Source organism: Tiliqua scincoides, chromosome 1 (assembly GCF_035046505.1).
Source record: "Tiliqua scincoides isolate rTilSci1 chromosome 1, rTilSci1.hap2, whole genome shotgun sequence".
NCBI lineage: Eukaryota > Metazoa > Chordata > Lepidosauria > Squamata > Scincidae > Tiliqua > Tiliqua scincoides.
The window spans coordinates 91,236,907-91,259,099 of NC_089821.1; the positions used below are offsets into that span (position 1 = coordinate 91,236,907).

The following is a 22,193-nucleotide window of genomic DNA, read 5'->3' on the forward strand; positions in this document are numbered from 1 at the left end:
TCAAAAAGCACAGCTGTGCTCCAGTTGTGTTCAAAGGCCCTTCTGAGGTCTCCAAAGGCCAAAAAGCACTGCTCTGGTTGCAATAGAAGGATGACTGCTGCAATTTGCAGATTTGGCTACCTGCAGATTTCTCTATGCACAGGGGGTCTGGGAACGGATTCCCTACTGATAACTGCAGCACCAACTGTATATCGTCCAGGAGGCAGACAACTCACTTTACTTTGTTCTCTTTCACCTGTGGGAGTGCATCTCTACCTGGCTTCCTCCCCCACCCCTTCTCTCTTTCTGTCTTCTCCAGCAGGCAGGACCTCTCTCCATCAGCTCTGATCAGCTACATGCCATGCCATGAGTTCACCATGCCATGAGGTCTTACACACCCGTGCAAACAAAATAGCTACAGGATTCCTTATTCCTTAGAACATGTACAGCCAACATAGAAGTACATGCTTTTAAAAAAGGTATTCTGTTTTATAACTCTGCTTAATATATAGACCCCCTTTTCCCATCATATAGAAATCTGTCAGGCAACAAAAGACTAATGTAAAAAAATGCCTTAGACTGTGATTCAGAAGAAAAGAAGGATATAAATTTATGAACAAGTAAATAAAATTTAAAAGGATCATATTCACTTATTCACTTTAAAAAATACAAAAATTCAGTCTTCAATTATTTGATACTACAACCTATTTTAAAAGGTTGTAGTATCACATTCACACACACACACATTCATCTCAAGAAAAATGTAATTTCTCTCCCTCTGGCTCCCTAATCAACCAAATCATGTTTGGTTCATCCTTCTTGCTTAAATATAAATAGTATTCCCTTTCTGGAACACACACCGGCATTTTGCCTTCTGTACTAGGGGATGTAGTTATCCTGGGTTGAAAAGCACTACAAACAAATGCCATTTCATTTCAAAAAATAAACTGTTTGTGCTGACCCCATTTCATGGCCAAATTTTGGGATTCAAAAGTGATGAATTAATGTATTTTTATTTTGCTTTATGATGGCAACCTCAACTTAAAAAGGAGACTTATCTTACAAATCATGGTTACATACCTATATGGTACCACTTTTTTGTTTTCTACTTGCCTGTTCCAAACATACAAGTGAAAAATCATACTAAGGGTAACAACAACTAAAAAGGAGGTCAAGGTAAGGAGAAAAAAAAATCACCTTGGTTTTTCTGCTGCTCATATTTTCCCCTAACATCTCTGCAAAATTATGCATTGTAAAAGACTGCAGGCATTGAAATGACTGTCAGTCATGCAAATAATCACTTACTTACACTGTATGAGTTTAGTTTGGATAAAGCAAATTACCATTTGAAAATAACTTGAAAAACACTCTGGGCTAAGAGCTTGCTTTATGAATCTAAGTTTGGCCATGATATTTCTTAACCTTTTTCTCCTCCATTTCCATTCAGCTAGATTTCACTGGAGTAATACAAACTAAATTAATAAACTGTATTCAATTGCCACAGGTGCATCCAACACTTAACACGTGATCTTCCTAGGGGGAAAAAACACAGCAGCAACTATCTGAAAAAGCTGAAGTTAAAACTGAACAACTTGATTCAGAAATTTTTGTTTTTGTTAGAACTGGCTCCTTAGCCTCTTGCATAGGTGTTTATTTTTTATCTAGAGCAGGGGTGGGCAAAGCCCAGCCCAGGGGCCATTTGTGGTCCTTGGAGACTCCCAATTTGACCCACAGGGAGCCCCCAGTCTCCTATAAGCCTCTGGCCCATTGGAGACTATTGGAACCCGTGCTGGCCCACGAATGCTGGTCACGACCACCAGGTGTGAGCTGCGGGCTGAGTTAGAGCAAGGTCTTTTACAGTTTCCATGTGTTTTCTGCTTTTCCCTGGGTATTGTTTTAACACCCACCCACGCACCCCACCCCACCCCACCCCACCCCACCCCCAACTGCCTCTGAACAACTTATGTTTCCACATGTTTCTGGCTTGGTCTGGCTTGGCCTGTATGTTTTCACTGTGTGTTGCAGACGGTTCATAGTTCTCATGTGGTTCTACATGCCTGTATTATAGTTCTAATGTATATTATAAATAAGCTCAGTAAAATTCATTCATTCATATATGTTTCATATCTAATTTATTCATTTATGTAATTTTATTTAAATTTGAAATGTAAATTAATTCTTTTTTTTTTTCCCAGCCCCCAACACAATGTCAGAGAGATGATGTGGCTCTCCTGCCAAAATGTTTGCCCACCCCTGGTCTATAGCAAGCACCCATAACTGGTTTCTGAACACAAGATTAAAAAAGAAAAGGTAATTTTTTAAAAAGCAAATAATATTAAATGTTCCAAAATTCTTTATTTTTTTTAAGTGCTCATATAACTTATGTATTGACTCTTAACAAAAACCGCTGTTAAAATTTTTTTTTTGTTTCAAAAGAAATACATTGAAGAAAGTTAAATTGTTGGTCTTTTACAATACAACTTAATTTAAAAAGCTGCATTTAAAAAAAAAAAATCCTTCACAATTGATTTAGCTGACATAAAGCCCCTGACCTGAGACTACTTCACTTCTTGCCACATTTGTTGCCTCAGTATATCTTCAGCAGTAAATAAATATAGCCAAAATTACTATGCTTTAGAATTAGGTTATTGTTGAATTGGCTACAAAACTTCCAAAGAAAACTATAAGGCCACACAGAGTGGCTATCCTTCCAAGTATTTAACATAGTAATTTCCAAACTAGTAAAATCCTGCTAGTGTGCCATGAGAAATTAATTAACTAATGACTGATGGCTTCTGAGGCTGCAAAGTACCCACAGAGAAGTCAGCATGATATGCCTCTTCACATTTCAGTACTCTGGCCATTGGGAAAGGTATTGCGACCACATCTCTATCGTGGGTTCTATTGAATCATTCTATCATTCCTTATCTAAAGCAGGGGTTTCCAAACTTTTTGGCAGGAGGCCCACATCATCTCTGACACTGTGTCAGGGGCCTGGGGAAAAAAAGAAAAGAATTAATTTACATTTCAGATTTACATAAATTTACATACATGAATATGTTAGAGAGTGAACTTATATGAATGAATGAAGGTCTTGCAACAGCTCAAGGCCTATAAAAAGCCTTGCACAAAGCAAGGTCGGCCTTTCCTTTGCTGCTGCACCACAGACAAGAAACAGCAAGCAGTGGAGGAAGCCCTCGTCCCACAGCTCATGAGAGAGGTCAAACAGTTGCCCTCATGCTGAGAGTAGTTGTGTCGGGTCAGCATGGGCTCCAGCAAGTCTCCAGAGAGCCAGAGGTTCATTGGAGACTGGTGGCTCCCCGCAGGCTGGATTGGGAGTCCCCGAGGGCCACAAATGATCTCCAGGCCAGAGTTTGGGCACCCCTGATCTAGAGAGTGACTTATCCTTCAAACTGGTTGCCCATTACATTTCTGCATGAACCACAGCTCTGGTCTTTACTTCTTCCACCCCAAAGATATGCCCCAAACAGAGGCTCATGCTGATCACATGGAGTGGATTCTACTGAGGGTGGGCAACTCTCACACATTTTGAGTGTAAGAACAAAATACTAATACTGATAATAACTGGCATCTGTATAGCACTTTCTGTATGTGTAAAATATGTCACATTTATTATTTTAACAACTTTGTAAGAGAAATATTTTATCCTCATATTGCAGCTGGGAAAGCCAAGGTTGAGACAGTGTGGTTTGCCCAAAGCTGCCTGGTGAGAATTCACAGCACAGCCAAGATTCAAATCAGGAAGGTCCTTATTTGCAGCTCAGTCTATCACCAAATATACTACAACAGCTTTTTGTGAAGCGTGCCTCCAATTTTAATGGGAAACCAAATCCTAACTTGTGCTGGCACAGGCAGACCACACAGAAGGAGGGCTGAGGTCTACTCAGGGTAATGGGATATTTTCCCCTTACACCAGGTAAAACCCCAGCCTACCTATGGGGCTCTTTGGATCTGTACCAGATATTTCTCTAGCACAAATCCGAGAAGTCCAGTATGAGGTCTGGGAAGGATGTTAGGATGCAGGAGAGGCCTCCTCCACTGATCCCACCTCCTCCAGGGCCTGATCTGCCCCTCCCCATCCTCCTTGCCCTGAAATGCCCCCTCCCCAGCTCCCCATCACCCTCCCCCAACACTGCGCCATTCAGCGGCACAGTTACCTTTACCAGCAGTCAGGCTCCCTGCAGGCGCTGCCTACTTGTGCGGTGTCACAAATGTGCTTTACGGCATTGTGACATCTTTGGCCAGCACAGCAGCTGCTGCACCATCCCACTGAAGGAATAGGATTGCTCTCAAAAGAACATCTAAGGCCCAAAGTAGACAAAATATTGGGAGATTCTGATTCTTCCACAGGATTCTTCGGCAGTTTTGTTTTTGGTTGAAAGCAGTCATGGGGCAGTCAATTTGATTAAGTGCCAGTACAGTGGTGCTTCACTTCTTTCCTTTATGCTGCTCTAACTTAACTGCGAACAATTATCAGTTTAAATCCAATTGAAACAAAAATATGGCACAAAAGAGAAAACATTTTCAAAAACTACCAACCTGCTCACATCAGGGAATTTCACTGGGAAGTAAAAGACTTGGCACTTTGGTCTGATTAACTTTTCCAGATCCTTAGGTCGATGGTCAGGCATCAGCTTCATAAATTTTTCAATCGATGTCAGGAACGACTCCATATTGTAAGAGGAGTTGAACACCACGACATCAGCAACCAAACTAATTTACAGAGAATAAATAATTATGAGTGAATAGTGAAATTAAGCAGGACTTTTCCTAAGAATTCAGAAAGTGTTTCACAAAAGTTGTCCATACAACCATGTAAATAAAACTGAATGTCTCACACTTCTGTAGTTGACAACAGCATGTGAGGAGTACAGTAAAGAGGGGAATGATTTGGTTCTCATTTGAGTGAGTGGGAAGTAGATAATTTGAGTTTGCATCAGTGGCGGGCTGGAGAGAGGCAATGATGATGGACTTAGGATGAAAGGCACCCTGAATCTGTACCCCACTTGAACCCCTTGCAATGTGCCATTGAGGCAAACTGCATCAGCTGGCCTCATAGACATAGATGCCCATACAGAAGTCACAATCAATGCATGGAGATTAGAACACGCCTGTAGGAGCAATCCCAACCTCTCCTCATCCTCAACACAAACATTTCTACCATTCTAACTCTCTGCACAGGGCTGAAGTCATTCATCCTGGTAATTCTCATTACTTCATAGTCAAGAAAGAAAACTGACACTGCCCACAAAAACAGCAGGAGTCAGCAGAAAAAGCAAGGAAATATTTGTAGAGAGCTCTAATGTTTTTCAGTTCAACAACTGGAGTGGAACCATTTTCTGAAATCTCGCATTCTTCCCAACACACTCTTTTTTAACAACATGTTTTCCTTCAACTAAGGCAACAAGTAAGCTAACCGATTTGTTTTGTTTCTGTCTAATAGATGGGAACAAAAGGGACACAAAGGAAGGAAAAAGTTAACATTTTTGCTTCTGTCACACATTTAATAGCAGGCAGACACATTTTTTGTTAATTTGATTTTCCCCCTACCTTCCCTGCTCCGTGGTTTATTTATGGTTGCCAAAATGGAAACTCAAGTGCTACAGAGCAATTGATGAATAGGAAAAGAATTAACCCGCATTTATTTAGCATCCCTCTCAAAGGAACAAAACAATGCTATAGAATACAGATTCTGACTGTTGTCCTCTTCCAAACTTCCTGCATGGCTCACTGAGACAAAACTGGATACAATATTCGACAAGAAAGAATCCATATCAAAATGCACTACAGGCCTCACCACTCTGATCTGGGACTAACTGCACAGCAAGCAAACCACTTGCTCAGCTGCAAGGCATCCTATACAGCTCTGAACCTTCCTGATGACCTGCATCTGACCTGCTCAACGACAGTTTACTGTTTCGGTCTGTTCTCTTTGTTGCTTTGTTCTGAGAGCAATTTGGTCCATCAGCCACACATCATCCTCCCCAATTTTTTCTCCCAGTTTGGGATTCTTTAGGCTGCTAGGACACTGCTCCCCTGGCAGCTTAAAGAGCCCTTTGGGAATTTAATTTGAAAGGAAGCAAGCCATTTCCTCTCCAATGCTTAAAAGAAAGAACCCTTGCGAAGGGGCCAGACTCCCTAAAAACCTAAAGCATCTTTTTTGCAACATTTTACATCTCTCTAACCGAACCGCATACTGGCAGGGCAATATATACTGCTAAAGTTTCAACTGCTAGACCAAGTCCTACCCTTCATCTACTGCTGCTATTTTTTCCCATCGTTGCCATCGATTCACAGTCCAGACCTATCTAATTTTCCAGCTTCAAAGCTGCTGCAATATGGCCCCAAGGTAAGGGGACCAACATTCCCTTATCTTGAGGAGGTCTCTGTGACTGCCCCCCACCACAGAATGCAGTGTGTACCCTGTTGGCATGGCTGCGTCAGTCCTAGAAAATTGGATAGGTTTAGGCTATAAGGGATCTTCAGACACCCGCCAATGTGCGTGCTGGGATTGTTCCACACATCTCTTCAATCGCTTTCCTTAAATGTGTTGCAGGTTTCCTACAATGAAGCACGTATGAATTAGAGCTCACTAAAATGTGTATACTTTTCTGGGGACACCCTGTATATGGGTGGAGCAACTGTGGAGCAGATAATTTATCATGAGTTTGAATGGTATCTGGTAACACAAAAAAAACGAGAACCTGATTTAAATGCAGATAATTATGTTCAGTTTTTTTCCCCCAAGTATGATGAATTTGAAATTTAGCGATTTCCAGCTACTGTCTGACCAAGGCACATTTCGATTGTGAAAAAACCTGACGTCCCAGGAAAAAACGGTGGTCATTTTCGAATTAAGCGCACCAAAAAACATAAGAATCAGATAAAATTATGGATACAGCTTTTTGGTTGCAGACCTGTGTAATCTGTCCTTCTGTTTGCATCCCATATATTAACATCCAAGAGCAGTAGTGTAGCTAGGGGAGGTCAAAGTACAAAGTATTGCAGGCGCCTGAAAGTACTGTGCAAATTCCCCATCACCTCGGAGCTATTCCAGACAGCGAGCGCAAAATGGAGGAGATGCCTCTGTTTAGCTGGCAGGAAGGGATCTGAGGGGAGGAGGCCACTTTTAGGCACCTGCAAAACCTAGTGCTTTGACTCTAGCTAGGCTATGTTCAAGAGTGAGAATCCTGCTCCCATGCAGCAACCAACTGCACTCTTTAGTATAGTCAATCTTGGCTACTGGATTGAAGAAAACACATCTCATGTTTTTTTCTCTCCCAAAACGAAAATTATGGGCATTATGTAATATAAACACACACACACCGTTCTAATAGGGGATTTCTAATTGTATGTCTAGAAATGTGTGTATGTCAAGCATTTATGGCTTCCATAAGTCACAACAGTTGGCCCTTGTATTTTGTGACTCAGAGTGAGGGTTTATATATACCTTAATATAAACTTAGGGGAATTAACAAAATTAAATTATTGGAAAGTCTCATAGTAACAAGGATAATGATAATAAAGAGAACTACAGCATTTATACCAAAAATAAGGCATAAAACATTTTCACGATACAGCTTTTTCTTCTCTTACAATGGCAAGGAATATTTTATATAAGCTGTCGTTTGATTTTAAGAACCATTTCAGGGCAAAGCCATTTCATTATATTTTCAGAATATTGCAACTGCAAAACTGAAATGTCTTGTAAACGACAGCAGAACTGGAGTTACAAAAAAGCCCAAATATATAGGGATCATTATTTGTCTTTCATCTGAGTTACAATGCCAAGATGCAGGTGTTATACATCTAGCTTTAAAATGTTCAGTCTACGTTTATAATAATTCTCCTAATAACAAATGTGTGAAATAGACCAAGTAAATGAATTTATTTCAATTCAAGTCAATTGAGCTTTGCACTTTCACTTTAGGTTTGTATAACGCCTAATTCTCAAAGCTTTTCACCATAGCTGTTATTAACTTCTTTCATTAACTTATATTCAGGAAATATGTTTGTTTTAAGTAACAATAAAGGGCCTTAGCCTTTTAAATGTCTAAGTGTTTTACCACTGCACAATTTGTGAATACACAATGAAAGAAATGTAAGAATTTATCTGGTATGTTTACTAGCCTCTCTCCCTAAAAACACTGTAGCAGTACATTTTAATTTTTGTTTACTCCCTTGAAAACCTCTATTTTAATTTCAGCTGGATGCAATAAAAGATATTGCTAAGCCTGTGTTGATTAACTGCCCCTTTGTTAAGTGCTTTCAAAGCAAAAGCATCTTGTATGTATTACGAATGAGGTATACACTGAAAATTAGTGCAATTTATGGGAGTACGATGAGTCTCTCATAATAACATCAGGATATACTTCTTATTCTACAACCTTTGTATATTAAGGAACTTCAATTTGATACTTTCAAGGCAAGTGTGTATATGTGCATCTGTCTGTCTCCAGTTAAAGGATGCTGCAAGGGATTCCACACAGTTTTATTAAAAATAAATCATGGAGTCATATACATAAAAGAAAATGCAATAAAATAAAGTAAAAACACAACGGTGTGCGAGATGCACCTACCATGAAAGAATCTGGTTGTAGCCATATTGGAAGTCCCTTTCCTGACATTTCTGGACAGGATATGTCAATTGGTTCTCATGGAAGTAAAGGACCTTTTTCAATTTGCCAAGGTCAGGCCGAAGGGCAACGAGTTCAGTCAGGTTAAGCACTGAGCTTGCAAAGAGGATCCTAAGAAACAAGGAAAGCAGTGTTTACTGTCTACAAGCCTGCTCAAAAGTGTCACCCTTCACCCCTTCCCTCCCATCACTCTCTCCACAAAAAAAACATAACCTCTATAGGGACACATCAGCAGCTAAGCCTTAATACCATGTAGCAGCACTCTAAGTTTTGATCTCTTAAAAAACAGCTGCGAAGGACTCAGCCAGAAAAGCACTGAATCTCATTGGTTTTCCTAGCTCAGTTACAGAGAGATGCAAAATAAAAAAAAAAAAGAAAGAAGCTGGATGGGTTTTATTGAAAAACGCAAGAAAAGCTGCGTCTGAAGGACAAATGGAACAAAGATAAGGCTGACTGGGGAATACTTTGCTTGCCAGTTTCATTACACTTTACTTCTTTATGCAACCAACTACTGAAATTCAATATATGAGCTGGTATGGCACATGTTCATGTTATGACATAAAACCGTTTGATTTATGCAACAGACATATCTAGCATGGTTTTTATTTTTCATGTTTAGATTTCCTTTTCGTATTTTTATTCAGTATTATCCACAGCCACTGCTGTTTTCTTCATTCTCCCCTATCTATTACCAGGATACTATGAGCAGAATTCGGGGGGGGGGGAGGGTCATCTTCTTCCAATTATACAACACCGGCACCACTCGTAATGTAAACTTGATCACTTGAAGATGCTCTTAAGGACAATTAAAAGTACATAATCTAGTACTTAATGTTACAGATATAGCATAACTACCCTCTGTTTTAACTTGTAATAAAAAGCCTAGATATGGGAAGGTAAACCCAACTATCAATGAAGGTCCCTGGCAAACCCAAAGAAATTCTTACCAATATACACATTTTCTTTTCAAACCCACGTTAATTATGCTCACAACTTGTATTCAGAATTTTATTCTTTACTGTTTAGCCTATTATTTAGCATACAGTTTTAATCTACTGTAATTATCTCCAGAGATTCTAGAATAAAACCTCCAGAACAAATTTGAGTTGTGTCTCAATGGCTAACTTGTGCATGGCAAGAGGGGAAGAGCCATACAGCTCCACCTGCATAGTCTCCAAGGACGAAACAAATACAAAGTCACTGCACTTCTGTGAGAGCCATTTCTGCTCCATATCGCATATACGCAACAGGGACCAAACGTGTACACCTGTGGGCCAGGCAAAAATGGGTTATCTGGCAGCTTGGCCCCATCCCCCTGATTCCATTCAAAAATATAAAAATGTAACTATGTATTTCCCACCTTTTCTGACTTTGTCCTAGTGCTGTCTCTTATTTCATAAGCTACCAACAGCTGCTTCAAACCCCTCCTTCCCTGCTTGGCTACCATTCAGGCACAGTGACAAAGACTGGGCTGCAGTAAGGGAGAACAAACTTCTTCACCCAGTGCAGTTCATATGGGCTTCCTAAAATAGGCTATCAAACAGATCAATTCCAGTGGCAGACCTCCTATTATACTTGATGGGGCAAATGCACTGGGTGCAAGCCTTTAGGACCCTGCGGAAGCCTCTCTGAGGGTCCTGATGGGGTCGGAAACTGTGCTTCCGTTTTTCTGGAAGCTTCCCCGATGCAGTCTACAGTCACGCGAGGCTCCGTGAGCTTCAGGTGAGTGGGGGTGCGGATTGTGCGCAGGGGGCGGCAACATCCTATGGGGGCGCACCAACACGGACCTTTGCCCCAGGGCATGGGGCTGGGGAGGTTCACCACTGATCAGTCCTATGCTGACTGGGTGTTGATATACCATGCTTTGCGGTGGTCGTGGCTGGGGTACATTGCTGGGCCGCTGATAGGGAGGCTAAAGCAGCCTCCCACATGCCAGTGGACAGCCAAAGACCCGCTGGAGCAGGTAAGGCTGTGCAGGAGTTGGAATAGGGCAGGTGGAGGGAGGATCAGGCCTGGGATGGGAGAGGGTTCAGCTGCACTCTGAATCCTGACCCCATTCTTGATCCTGATTTGTATTCCCAGGTCAGGGCAGATTTGCACCAGTGACTGAGCTGGCACAGGTCTGAGTTGACCCATGGGAGCTGCTGGGGGTTACCCCAAGGCAAAGTTAACTAATGTTCTCTTACCCCAAGGAGGCCTCCAGTGACCCAAAATCTCCTGCAGGATACAGTGGAAACTGCACAGGTGCCACTACACTGTGGGATTTGCAGTCAGTTCTCTTTATATGTGAATTTGTTATCTGAGAATTGGCTTATCTGCAAGGGGTAGAATTGCCACCTTCTCTCATCTGTGCCGCGGTTCTCATTGTCCACTATGTAGAGAACTTCTGGTGCTGCAGAAACTTTCAGAATGGCACCCATGAGCAGCGCTGATCCCTTTAAAATGACTGGCGGAAGCTTCTGCCAGTCATTTTAAAGGGGGTCTGTGCTGGTTAAAGATGTCATTCTGAAGGTCCCTGCAGCCTCTGAAAGATTTCTGCAGGATTCAGAGGTATTTTGGCACTTTCTGCTGCACTCTGCTGGTGTCCTGAGGGTCTCTGCTGGATTCTTCTGATGGTACCCCTTCCCCCCCCCCAGGATACCTCCTGTATCTAACCCCACTGACCCCACAGGATTCCATAGGATTGTTATCTATGAATTCACTACCCATTAGGTTTTTCAGGAACCAAACCTTAGTGGATAATGAGAACTGACTGTAATTAGGATTGGACTTCCTACTACTTAGGGAACTTGTAGTCATTTGTGAGGGCTGGTATTAGAGTAACCTCATAAGCAGTAGAATATTTAAGTAAATTACATTGCCTGTTTAATACTATCCTAAGTAAGGTTTCTGTTGGTTCAATTTAATATCCAATTGTGTCATCACTCCCACATCTATGCATTACCAAATTACCAGGGAAAAGGTTTTTAGTCTATAGCAGCAGTTGGTGATTAGTAAAGGAGTCCACAGTGGAGAAAAAAAAATGGAATTCTTACCTGTGAATATCCTGTTCTTGGAAGAGGAAGGGGTTCATTCTGTACTATGTGGGATGCCCCTCCCTCTACATGAGACAGGGCTGGACTGCTGACGTTGTCTCCTCCACCAGGGGACATCCCGGTCCCCTGTCTGGATTGAAGAGCAAGAACCAGGAATCCTCCAAACCGCCACTGTGGTTTCCCACACGGCCCACAGAACACCCTGGAGGCCTACAGTGCCACCTGGTAAATGCCTCATCTGAGATCAGCAAGGCTTGAAAATAATGTGGAAGAGAGGTAGGGAACCTGGCCTCAGGATGCCCTAACTACCACCCTCCAGCCGACGAGGAAGCCGCAGAGGGACTGCAGATGGGGAATCTCACCAAGGATAGAAGTGAGCAGAATGAACCCCTTCCTCTTCCAAGAACAGGATATTCACAGGTAAGAACTCCGTTTTTCTCTGGTAGAGGAAGGGGTTAATTCTGTACTGTGTGGGATATGCCAAAGCTACATATCGCCTGGGTGGGCCTGGCGAGATGGCCCCCTACTGCCGCAAAACCTTTTGCAGGACCCTTCTACCAAAGGCAGCTTCAGCAGAGGCAGCCAGGTCAATTTTATAGTGCCTGGTGAAGGTATTTGGAGAGGCCCAAGTGGCTGCCTTGCAGATATCCTCAAGGCCACCCCTTAGAAGGCTGCGGAAGTTGCTGCCCCCCCCCCAAGTGGAGTGTGCAGTGATACCCTCAGGAGGTTCTATCCCCAGTGCGCCATATGCCTCCACAACGGCCCCCTTTAGCCACCTTGTCAGAGAGGCTACTGAAGCCTTCTTGCCTGAGGACGAGCCAGCAAAGGTGATAAACAGGGCGTCAGTTTTCCTGATGCTCTTGGAATGCTCTGTATAATAACGCAGAGCCCTGCGGACGTCGAGGGTATGCCACTCTTTTTCCTTCCTATAGACCGGCTGCGGGCAGAAGGAGGGCAACACAATGTCCTGCGACCGATGGAAAAGGGAATTCACTTTAGGAAGGAATGAAGGGTCCGGGTGCAGAACCACCTTGGAAGACAGGTGGAAGACACAAAGATTGTCATTAATCGATAAGAACCCTATCTCTGACACCCTCCTGGCCGAGGTAATCGCAACCAGGAAGAGTGTCTTAAGGGTGACTTCCTTCAAGGGGGCAGTGGCCATGGGCTTAAAGGGAGCCTTCAACATGGCAGAAAGGACCATTCCCAGGTAGGAAACCTATGTACAGTTGGGGGGTTGAGAAGAGCTACCCCCCTAAGGAAACGCCTGACATGTGCGTGCGCAAAGATGCTACGCTTAATTCCTGCCCCCAAAATGCTGTTCAGAGCTGCTACCTGCCGTTTGAGGGTACAGGTGCTGAGGCGCTTTTCAAGACCCTCCTGCAGGAACTCTAAGATATGCTTAGTCTTGGGCCTGGTGGCACTGACACCCTTAGCATTGGTCCAATGCACAAACTGCCTCCAAGCAGACCCATACACCTTATTGGCAGATTTTCTTTTAGAAGCCAGGAGGCTGTTCAGAACCCTGTCTGGGTAACCGCTCTGGGACAGCGATGCCTGTTCAACAGCCAGGCTGTCAGCCGGATCATCTGTGGCTTGGAATGAAGAAGTGGTCCTTGCTGCAGTAGATGTGTGTGCTGGTAGTGGCCACCCTGGCTCGTCCAACAACTGACCTCGAGAACCAAGGCCTGCGTGGCCAGTGTGGTGCCACTAGGAGAACTTCCACTTCCAGTTTCCTGACCCTGCGGAGGCCCAGCGGGAGGAGAAACCAAGGCGGAAAGGCATACAGCAGCCCTTCTGGCCTGGTGTACCTTAGGGTGTCGACATCCTCCGCCCCTGGGCTGCCTGACCTTGAGAAGAACCTGGCTACTTGAGCATTCTCACTGCTTGCAAACAGGTCCAGGACAGGGTGGCCGAACCTTGCAGCCATCATGGTGGGCACCTCTGGGTGGAGACGTGCTAGAAGTTCCGCCCGCAAAGAGGCTAGGTTGCTCTTCGCCCATTGAAACAGTTTGGTGGCCTCCTGCATCAGCTGTGCAGACCTGGTGTCTCCCTGCCTGCTTACGTAGGCCTTGGCGGTCTTGTTATCTGTTCTTACCAGCACATGGGCCCCTTGAATCTTGCTGTGGAATCCCAGTCGGATGGCCCGCAGTTCCATGCACGCAGAGCGTGGGAGGTGACCTCAAAGTTGCGCTTGAGGGAGCCCTCAATTATTTTGTTACAACCATCTTTGGGACCCCCTTCGCCCTCAGAGGGAAGCACTGCACTGGAGGATAGCGCTGCTACAGGAGCATCCACCATTGGAACTTTCAAGGACTGGAGTACCTTGTCTGGCAAGGTGTACAGTTTGTCTATAACCCGGGAAGGAGGAGAAAGGTAGAAAATGCTAAGCTCACTGGAGCTAGCAAAAACCCGACCAGTCCCTTGGAGAGCCAGGACCAGACAGGGGACCGGGACGCCCCCTGGTGGAGGAGACAACGTCAGCAGTCCGGCCCTGTCTCGTGCAAAGGGAGGGCATTCCACACAGCACAGAATTAACCCCTTCCTCTTCCAGAGAAAAGGAATTGGTATTGTAGGAGTCCCCTCCTCTGCAATTAAAAGGAAATTTCCTTACACATGTTTGAAGTGAGTAGTATTTTAAAATCTCCTTGCAGTGTTATTTAAAGAACTGTGTGAAGGAGTTGACAGAAGAAGCAGTTGGTTCTGCCTGACCTGACTAACTCCCAACCCTATACAGTGTGTGCTAGCTCAACACTGGTGCGCGCTGTTGCAAACATGCCATAAGGTACATTTGTGGGTCCTAGCACCGGTGGAGCACCGGTGCTGGTCTAGCACTGACCGGCGCTAGGCGAGCACCAAAGCTCCATGGCCAGCGGAGAGGTAGGTGGGGGCAAAGGGGGGAGGTGGGGAGAAGGCGTTCCAGGGCAGGGGGAGGCAGGGAGAGGGCTGGGAGGAGGGAGCAGGGCGAGAAGGAGGTGGGACTGGTGGAGCTTTGCTCCACCGGATCCTGAGCCTCCATTTCAGGCCACTGGCCCAACACGGAGGCTCAAAATTTAAGACAACCCTTGGGTCAATGTAGAATGGAGCAGCCCCATTGTGGGGTTACTTCCCTTACACGGGGGAAGAGGACAAAAGTCCCCTTCTCCAGAGGAGTCTCCGGCACTGCCCACAACACACGCAAGTTGTAGTGGCAGCCATTTCCTGCGGCTCTGCAGTCCTGAGGGCTGGGAGTGCAGGATTGGGCTGCCCTTCCTCCTTCAAATCACCACCATTCCCCACACTCCCCCCCACACACACACATTAGAACTTCACTCCTTTCCCACTGTGACCCAAGAATGGAAACCAAAATACACAGAAAAGTGTGTGTATATATGCAAGCATTCACTCAGACCTTCTGGGCCAGTTCACGCAGTTATGTTCCTCTCCATACACAGTGGTTCCCAATCTGTGGTCCGTGGACCACAAGTGGTCTGTGAGACCTTGCAAAGTGGTCTGTAATGTCTCAGGGAAAAAAGGATGATTGCCTTCTATCCCTTCCTGCATCTCACTGAGCAAGTGCTTCCCCCACCCCCCACAGACTACCAAAGTGTCAGCTATGGCTGTTGGTAGTTCATTCTCCACCTTCCCTTGAGATCCATGGAGGAGCACTTGGTTGGTAAGATGATTCCCCATAGACCACCGAAGAGGGCACTTCTAGCATCTTACCAGGCGCTCCCTCGGTTTTTTAAGGGGGGGGCGGCGTGGGGAGGGGTTGCATGATTTCCACAAAGATTCCAATTTTTGCCTCAGTGGTCCGCAGGCTCCTAAAGGTTGGGAACAACTGCCATACAAAGACCAAAGGCCTGTTCTTGGCCACTAAGATGGTCAATCCTCCAGGACTGATTTGGCTTCTCCAGGAATCAGTATCAAACTCCGGATTACAACTGAAAGCAAACCTGGAGATTTTAACCAAACATCTTTGGCTGAATAAAATTACATCATGAGGGAATCTCCAGGAATAGCTTCAGCAAGAGAAGGAAACTCTACAGAACAACAGGCACATGAAAACACCTCTTTACTATTCTCAGCAGAAGCCATTTTTCTCTTTTCAATCATCAATGCTCTTCAACAGCTTGAGTGCTTTTATTCATTTCTCTTCAATACTCAGACCTACCCCTACTAAAATGTTTATCTTCTAAGAATACCCACTGAATGACACCCTTTCCCTGTTCCTTAATATGATCTCACGCATTCCCTGGCAGATCTTCCAGGTCTATGGAACCAAGGTCTCATCAGTAGCAAGGGAATTGCAAGGGATCATGTAGAAACAGAAATCTAGAAATCTTACAAACATAAATCTGTTAAGCATATGAATGTGTTACACTCCATGCTTGACTGAGGTTCAATTACAGCCTTCTACACCAGCCATTTTCAACCACTGTGCCGTGGCACACTGGCATGCCATGAGTGGTCCCCAGGTGTGCCGTGAGAATTTGGGAGAGGGTCATTTATCAATAGGACCATTGGGGGATGTGAGCCCCCATTGACAGCACAGTGTGCCTTGTCAATTGTCAAAAAGCAGTGTGCCTTAACCATTTTAGTGCCTTGCCAGTGTGCCACGAGATGAAAAAGGTTGAAAATCATTGTTCTACACAGTGGTTACTGAAAAGCACTTCCCACAAGGCAGCACCACAAGTAGCAGATTTTATACTTTAAAAAGTCAGCACTAACATCACAACAAAAATATGCAAGTTCTGGAAGGATTAGAACAATTATGCAATAGTAATTTTTTTTAAAAAATCAGGTTTGTTTCTTTGGAGCGCCACCACTAGAACAGTTCTTTTAGTACACTTGGGGTACGGGAAACCACACACATATAAAATGGTCTGTGTTGAGGCACCAAACAAATGGTTAATTTTTCACACAGTTCTAGTTCTGACTGTGTTTGGAGGGCTTAGAAGCTATACACATTATTATAATGGATTAAATTGGTTGTTCATACATAGAGTACATATGAAACACTGGTGTCACACACCAGTGAGCAATGTGGGCAAACATGATACAAAGCAAACCAAACAGACAATGAACAAACACTTTCATTTCATTAGGAAGCATCTGATTGGCAATCTAGCTTTAGCTCTCATGCTAGACTGGACCCAAATAAACCACTTATGCTGTTCTGACATAGGCAGCCCAATCCTACATTATAGTAGAGGATCTGATGATCTGCTACCATAAAGCCCAGTGTGACATCACAAAAGGTGTGCAGTTGTCATGTGCTGGGACACTGCCAGTGGAAATGGCCATCACTTTCGATGGTGGGGGGTAGGACTGAGACAAAAGGGCATCGAGGGATTTGAGGATCCATTAATCCAACATGGTTACATTTTTCCTGTTGGGATCTCCCAAGCACTTCTCAAACTAGATACTGATAGCAGACCCCAAATCCACAAATGAAACAACCTGCGACCATGTCTCACAATCTGCTTTCCTTGTCTTACCTGGAAAGGACAACTAAAAATTCATAGCTACAAAAGATTTGACTTTTCCCACTGCAGTGATAAACAAAAAAATTAATTTCTTATGACATTATCAAATGTCCCCAGAGCTGCCCCTCAGGTCTGTTCTTTGCTTCTACAGAGCAGCAGTTTAAAACTTAAACAACACCTGACAGTACATGTTAGTGTGAACATGCCCACAGAGGAGCTGTGTATTTGTCTAATGGACTCCTGCACAGGGCACTGGAGGATGCAACAACGAGTGCTTCCATTTAACACCTAGCACCAAATAAGGAAAGTTTATTATTCTAATGTAGCCCGTGACATAAATATATGTCAGCTGTCATTCCATGTGACATCAACTTTCATTTTACCTCAGGTTATTATTTCAGTAATAAATCCTAACAAGGTGAGCTTTATCATCCCACAGAGTCTATCCAGGAGGTAAGGACACAAGGTGATAGCAAGAACATTGGAGACATGATAATTCCTGACAGCTGCTGCTTGAGCACAAGTTAAATTGAACAGTTTATCTCAGCATAAAGATGTTATAAGGTTTTACGTTTAATTTTTAAAAATTAACATAAAACCCAGAGAAAGCCTAGTTAGGCAATCTTTCACAAACATGACATACTACAATCACTGCATAAGCTGGATTAGTACTTATTACCATGCTACTAGAGAATTAAGCTGTTTTTAGACCACCAAAGAGCTTTAAATTGCAACTTTTGTCTCTGTAAGAGAAACCTATATTTAAACTGTCTGCTAAAGTCAAATTAAAACAGCTACATTATTAGCATGTTATCTCACAAAATAAGAGTACATTTAAACTGCTGTTAACATTATTCTTATCCAACCTGATCAACATTACAAAATGTTAATGTGCAATGCATTTTTACATACTGTACACACTAGCAACACACACACCCCTAACATTTATTAAGTGATCATCTGTTCTAAATAATCAACACAAAATAATGCCAAATACCTTACAATAGTTTTGTCTTTGGCTACATGCTTTTCCCATGCAACCAGAATTTTCCCATAATTGGAACAAATAGCATGGGCCAACTCACAGGCAAGTGAATGAACTGATTCAGGCTTTCATACCCTTTAGGCACATGTGCAATATATTAGATACACACAAATCTACATACACATTTGCCTGTCTCTTTTGGTCTGCAGAATGTAAACTTCAACTCAGCACAATATTTATATTGCATATTTCTCCATTTTGCCACTGGAGTGGTGATGGTGATAGAATAAGCTACTGTCATAAACAATGACCTTTAGTGGCCCAGTCTTGGTTTCAGGGATTATAGGTCCAGCACTGATCTGCGCTGCTATAAGTAAAAGCCCAAATCTAACTCTTGGGAAACAGGTGCATTACCTTCTGTCACTGACCTTCTTCATTCTGAAAAGGAATTCTGATCTCCTGCACCCACAAGAAGCATAATTACCTCAACATAGGTCAGTGGCAAGCACCAATACAGTGCTTGAGACTACACTGTTTGGCTCTTAGCCTGTGAATCACTCCCTTGGCTCACAGTTATATAGTCAGTACCCCAGCCATGCACAGCAGAAACGAAGCATAACTGTATCTACTTATTAGTTACTGCAGCACCGTGAAAGTAATAGTTGCATGTAAAAGCTGCCAGTTGCAGGGCTTCGCTGAGAACTGAAGAGTAATAGCAGCTTTATGTGTTCTTGTAGTGGGAAAGGAACCATGAATGGGTCAATTCCAGAACTTTTCAAATTGGGGTGTCGTGATGCCCCAGCCTGTGAGCCCTGGCTACTTTCCTCTTAAGGGGCATGGGCAGGGGGAGGCAGCAACGCGATCCCCAGGATCGTGTCGCTAAGGGGGCAGCAGGGACTGGGATACACTCACCAGCACCTGCAGCAGCCTGTCGGGGGTGCAGGGAGCCCTGCGCAAGTGTCTGCTGGGCTCCCCACGACTTAAAAAGTGAAAGCACAGCAATCGCGCTCCACTTCCAGTTTTGTGGAAGTGGAACGCGATCACTCTGCTTTCACTTTTTAAGCCACGGGGAACCCTGCAGGCACTCAAGCAGGGCTCCCCACATCTCCGACAGGCTGCTGCAGGGACTGGTGAGTGCATCCCAGTTCCTACAGCCCCCTTAGCAACGCGATACTGGGGATCGCGTCGCTGTCTCACCCCGCCCCGGCAAGAACTTACTGTGGTTCCAACTCTCCCTGAGAGTTTGAAAACTGCTGTTCTATACAAATGAAAGGGAAGCTGTACGATTATAGGGGCTGGCTTGATTCTTAGTAGGTCCCATCAGGCAGAGGCATTCTGAGGATGCATCACACCCAGTGCAGTGTTTACCTTGTAGAGTTTGGTGTTCCAGAAGTTCACATAATCATGTTGCCCCGACCTTCCAGCCTACTGCATCACTTTTAATGCGATGGTCCCGCAATCAGACTGCGTCTGTTCAGCAATTTTTGGCCCTCTCCAAGCACAGTTGCTTTGCATTCTTGCTGGTAAAAACGCAGTTGTCACTGAGAGTGCTAGGCGACTGGGCCTGGAAAAGACCTAAGACTGCTGAACAGAGGCTCTGGCAGTGTGATACCACCCCCATCCCCCACTGAGTTTTACGCTACTGTTGCTGCAACGAATGCACTTCCTACTGACATCACTGCCATCAAGACTGTAAAAGAAAATAATCACATGTAACTAGGTTAACAGTTGGGAGAGGGACCTGTATCTCAGTCTTAAAAGTGCCCGTCCTAGATCACTCATTGCATTCTTCGTGGAGGTAAGGCAAGTTGCAACATGCAGTAAGTAAGCAGCACTAGCACAATGGCCTGCGATACCCTGAGAGCGCTGCATTTAGTCCCAGGGCTACCTGCGGTGGCTGGTTTTGCATGAAGCCACGTGGGGGCTGGGAGAGGGTAACAGGGAGGGGGTCTTCTAGAGTGGGGGAGGATGGAACAGGCCCAGGATGAGGATGGGAACAGTGGAGGCCTCCTCTGCCATATCTGAACTCCTCTCTTGGGCTTCCCAGTATTACACCAAGCCGCTTGGACTTCTGCCAGCTAAATATCTGGTGGAGATCCAAATAGCCCCATAAAGCAGGCAGGGGTGTTACTCGGGGCAAGGGGAAAAATATTCCTTTATCCCAAGGAGACATCCAGCTGCAGCTGCCTCCTAACCTGCACTGGATACAGTACAGGCCACATGGCCTGGCTGTGTCAGTGCAGGTTAGGATCGTATAGCCCGTACCTGGAGAACCCTAGAATATTAAATTGAATTATGACCCCTGATAACTGGTAAAGGCCTAAAACTAACATCCCTAGCTCCCCTATATTTGCACAGGTCTCCAAATTCAAGACCTGGGTCAGTATTTCTTTTTTGTTTCTTTGTTTTGATTTTTCTTATTCTGAAAAAGAGTATGGGTACAATAGTTGACATCATGCATAAAACATAAAAGATTACTTTCTTTAATACTCAATAATTAATTATATATTAATATTCAAACAACATATAACATATTTGGATGGGAGGAATGTATAAATCACAACAAAAAGCTTTTCCATTTGTGCTTCAACAGTAAGCAACTTTGAATTTTCAAACAAAGACAGAGTAATAAATGATAATATATTAGAATCTATAATATAATAAATAAAAAATGAGGTCTAATTTATTCTTGACATGGTACATACAAATGTCAAAAAGGTTTACTAGATATAAAATATTTTAGAAATTCAGTTTTTTATGTGAAAACTCATTTGAAATGTTTACAGAAATAATTACGTCTTACTATTGTAACATTCTTTATTTTTCAGAACAAGCCACAAGGGTTGTCATCCCATTCATTTTAATTAGCCCTTGTGTTTGTTATATTTGTTATGTACTTCCATAAACATTTATAGACATTAATTGTTATGAAAAAATATTTTTTCCTCTCAATGTAATTACTATATGTACATATTAATATATAACCAGCAAATATCCAGGATTCAACTCATTCATTCGTTTTAGAATGTGGATTGGTTTCAAAGATTGTTTCAAAAAAGCAATTTAATACATATTTCATTATATGCAGTAAAGTCTAATGCTTATTTTACCCATTCTCTCCCCAAAAGAACACAGAAGAAAGTGTTTCACAGTAAACATATTGATTATGATTTCCCCTTGGAACCCTGCAAACTGCAGAGCTATAGTCCCCCAAAGGAATGTAAAGATATGGATGACAAACTGGGCTCCACTCTGATGCACACATGAAATTTTTGTATCACTTGTTCACTTCCGCTCCATTTCCATGCTATTCTGACAACATGTGAGCCACTACACTGGCACTACACCCATTTTGCTAGCACCAGGTCACATGAGAAACCCAAGACCATGTGGAAGATTTTTATGCTGCACCTCCTCCCCATTCCTGCATTAACGCATTTCTTAAGGAGCAATGCTAGAATGGGAAGGAGACACAGCGTGAGCTCCTCCTGCATGTTCTGAGACATCATATTACCAAAGGACACAGGAAGGAGTGCCCAATAAACCACAAAAATTACATTTTGCTATGTAATTTCTGTTGAAAAGCAATATTGTAATGATGATAATAAAATCAGTAGAATTTAACATGCTTTGCATGCCATTTCCTAGATTCAGGTTCCAGATTCCATCCCCGGCACCTTCAAATAGGGCTGGAAAAGACCACTGCCTAAAACTCCAACAGGTCATGCCACGCTGGCATGGACTGCTATAAAACAGTCATAAAAAGTATTCCGGTATTGCACTCAGTAGAGCACTGCTGGGGATGCTGGCACTCCACGCAGGACCTCCCCAGGCCTCAGAATGCCTTTTAAGGGCATAAAAACATCACTTCCTGTTTCCCCTGAGAAACTGGAAGCTGTGTTTTTTTGCCCGAAACAGCCATTCTTAGGATCAGGGAAGCCACACACGGCCTCCCTGGCCCTCTGGACACCACTAGAACACTCTCTGGACAGCTCCAGTTGTATTTGGAGAGTTCAGGTCGAGCTACCCTGTGTGTTCAGAATTCACAGATGATCAAATTGGTGGGTAC

The 22,193-nt window shown here is 43.7% G+C and overlaps 1 protein-coding gene across 9 annotated transcripts in view; it reads right to left on the reverse strand.

The window, feature by feature from the left end:
* Nucleotides 1-22,193, reverse strand: part of GTDC1 (glycosyltransferase like domain containing 1) — a 254,561-nt gene that overhangs the window by 134,286 nt on the left and 98,082 nt on the right. For all 9 annotated transcript variants that reach the window (XM_066633059.1, XM_066633058.1, XM_066633078.1 and 6 more), the window contains 2 exons: nucleotides 8,580-8,747; nucleotides 4,540-4,713 (listed from right to left, as the gene is read on the reverse strand). In XM_066633059.1, the coding sequence (XP_066489156.1) occupies nucleotides 4,540-4,713; nucleotides 8,580-8,747 (342 nt within the window). The remainder of the gene's footprint in view (nucleotides 1-4,539; nucleotides 4,714-8,579; nucleotides 8,748-22,193) is intronic.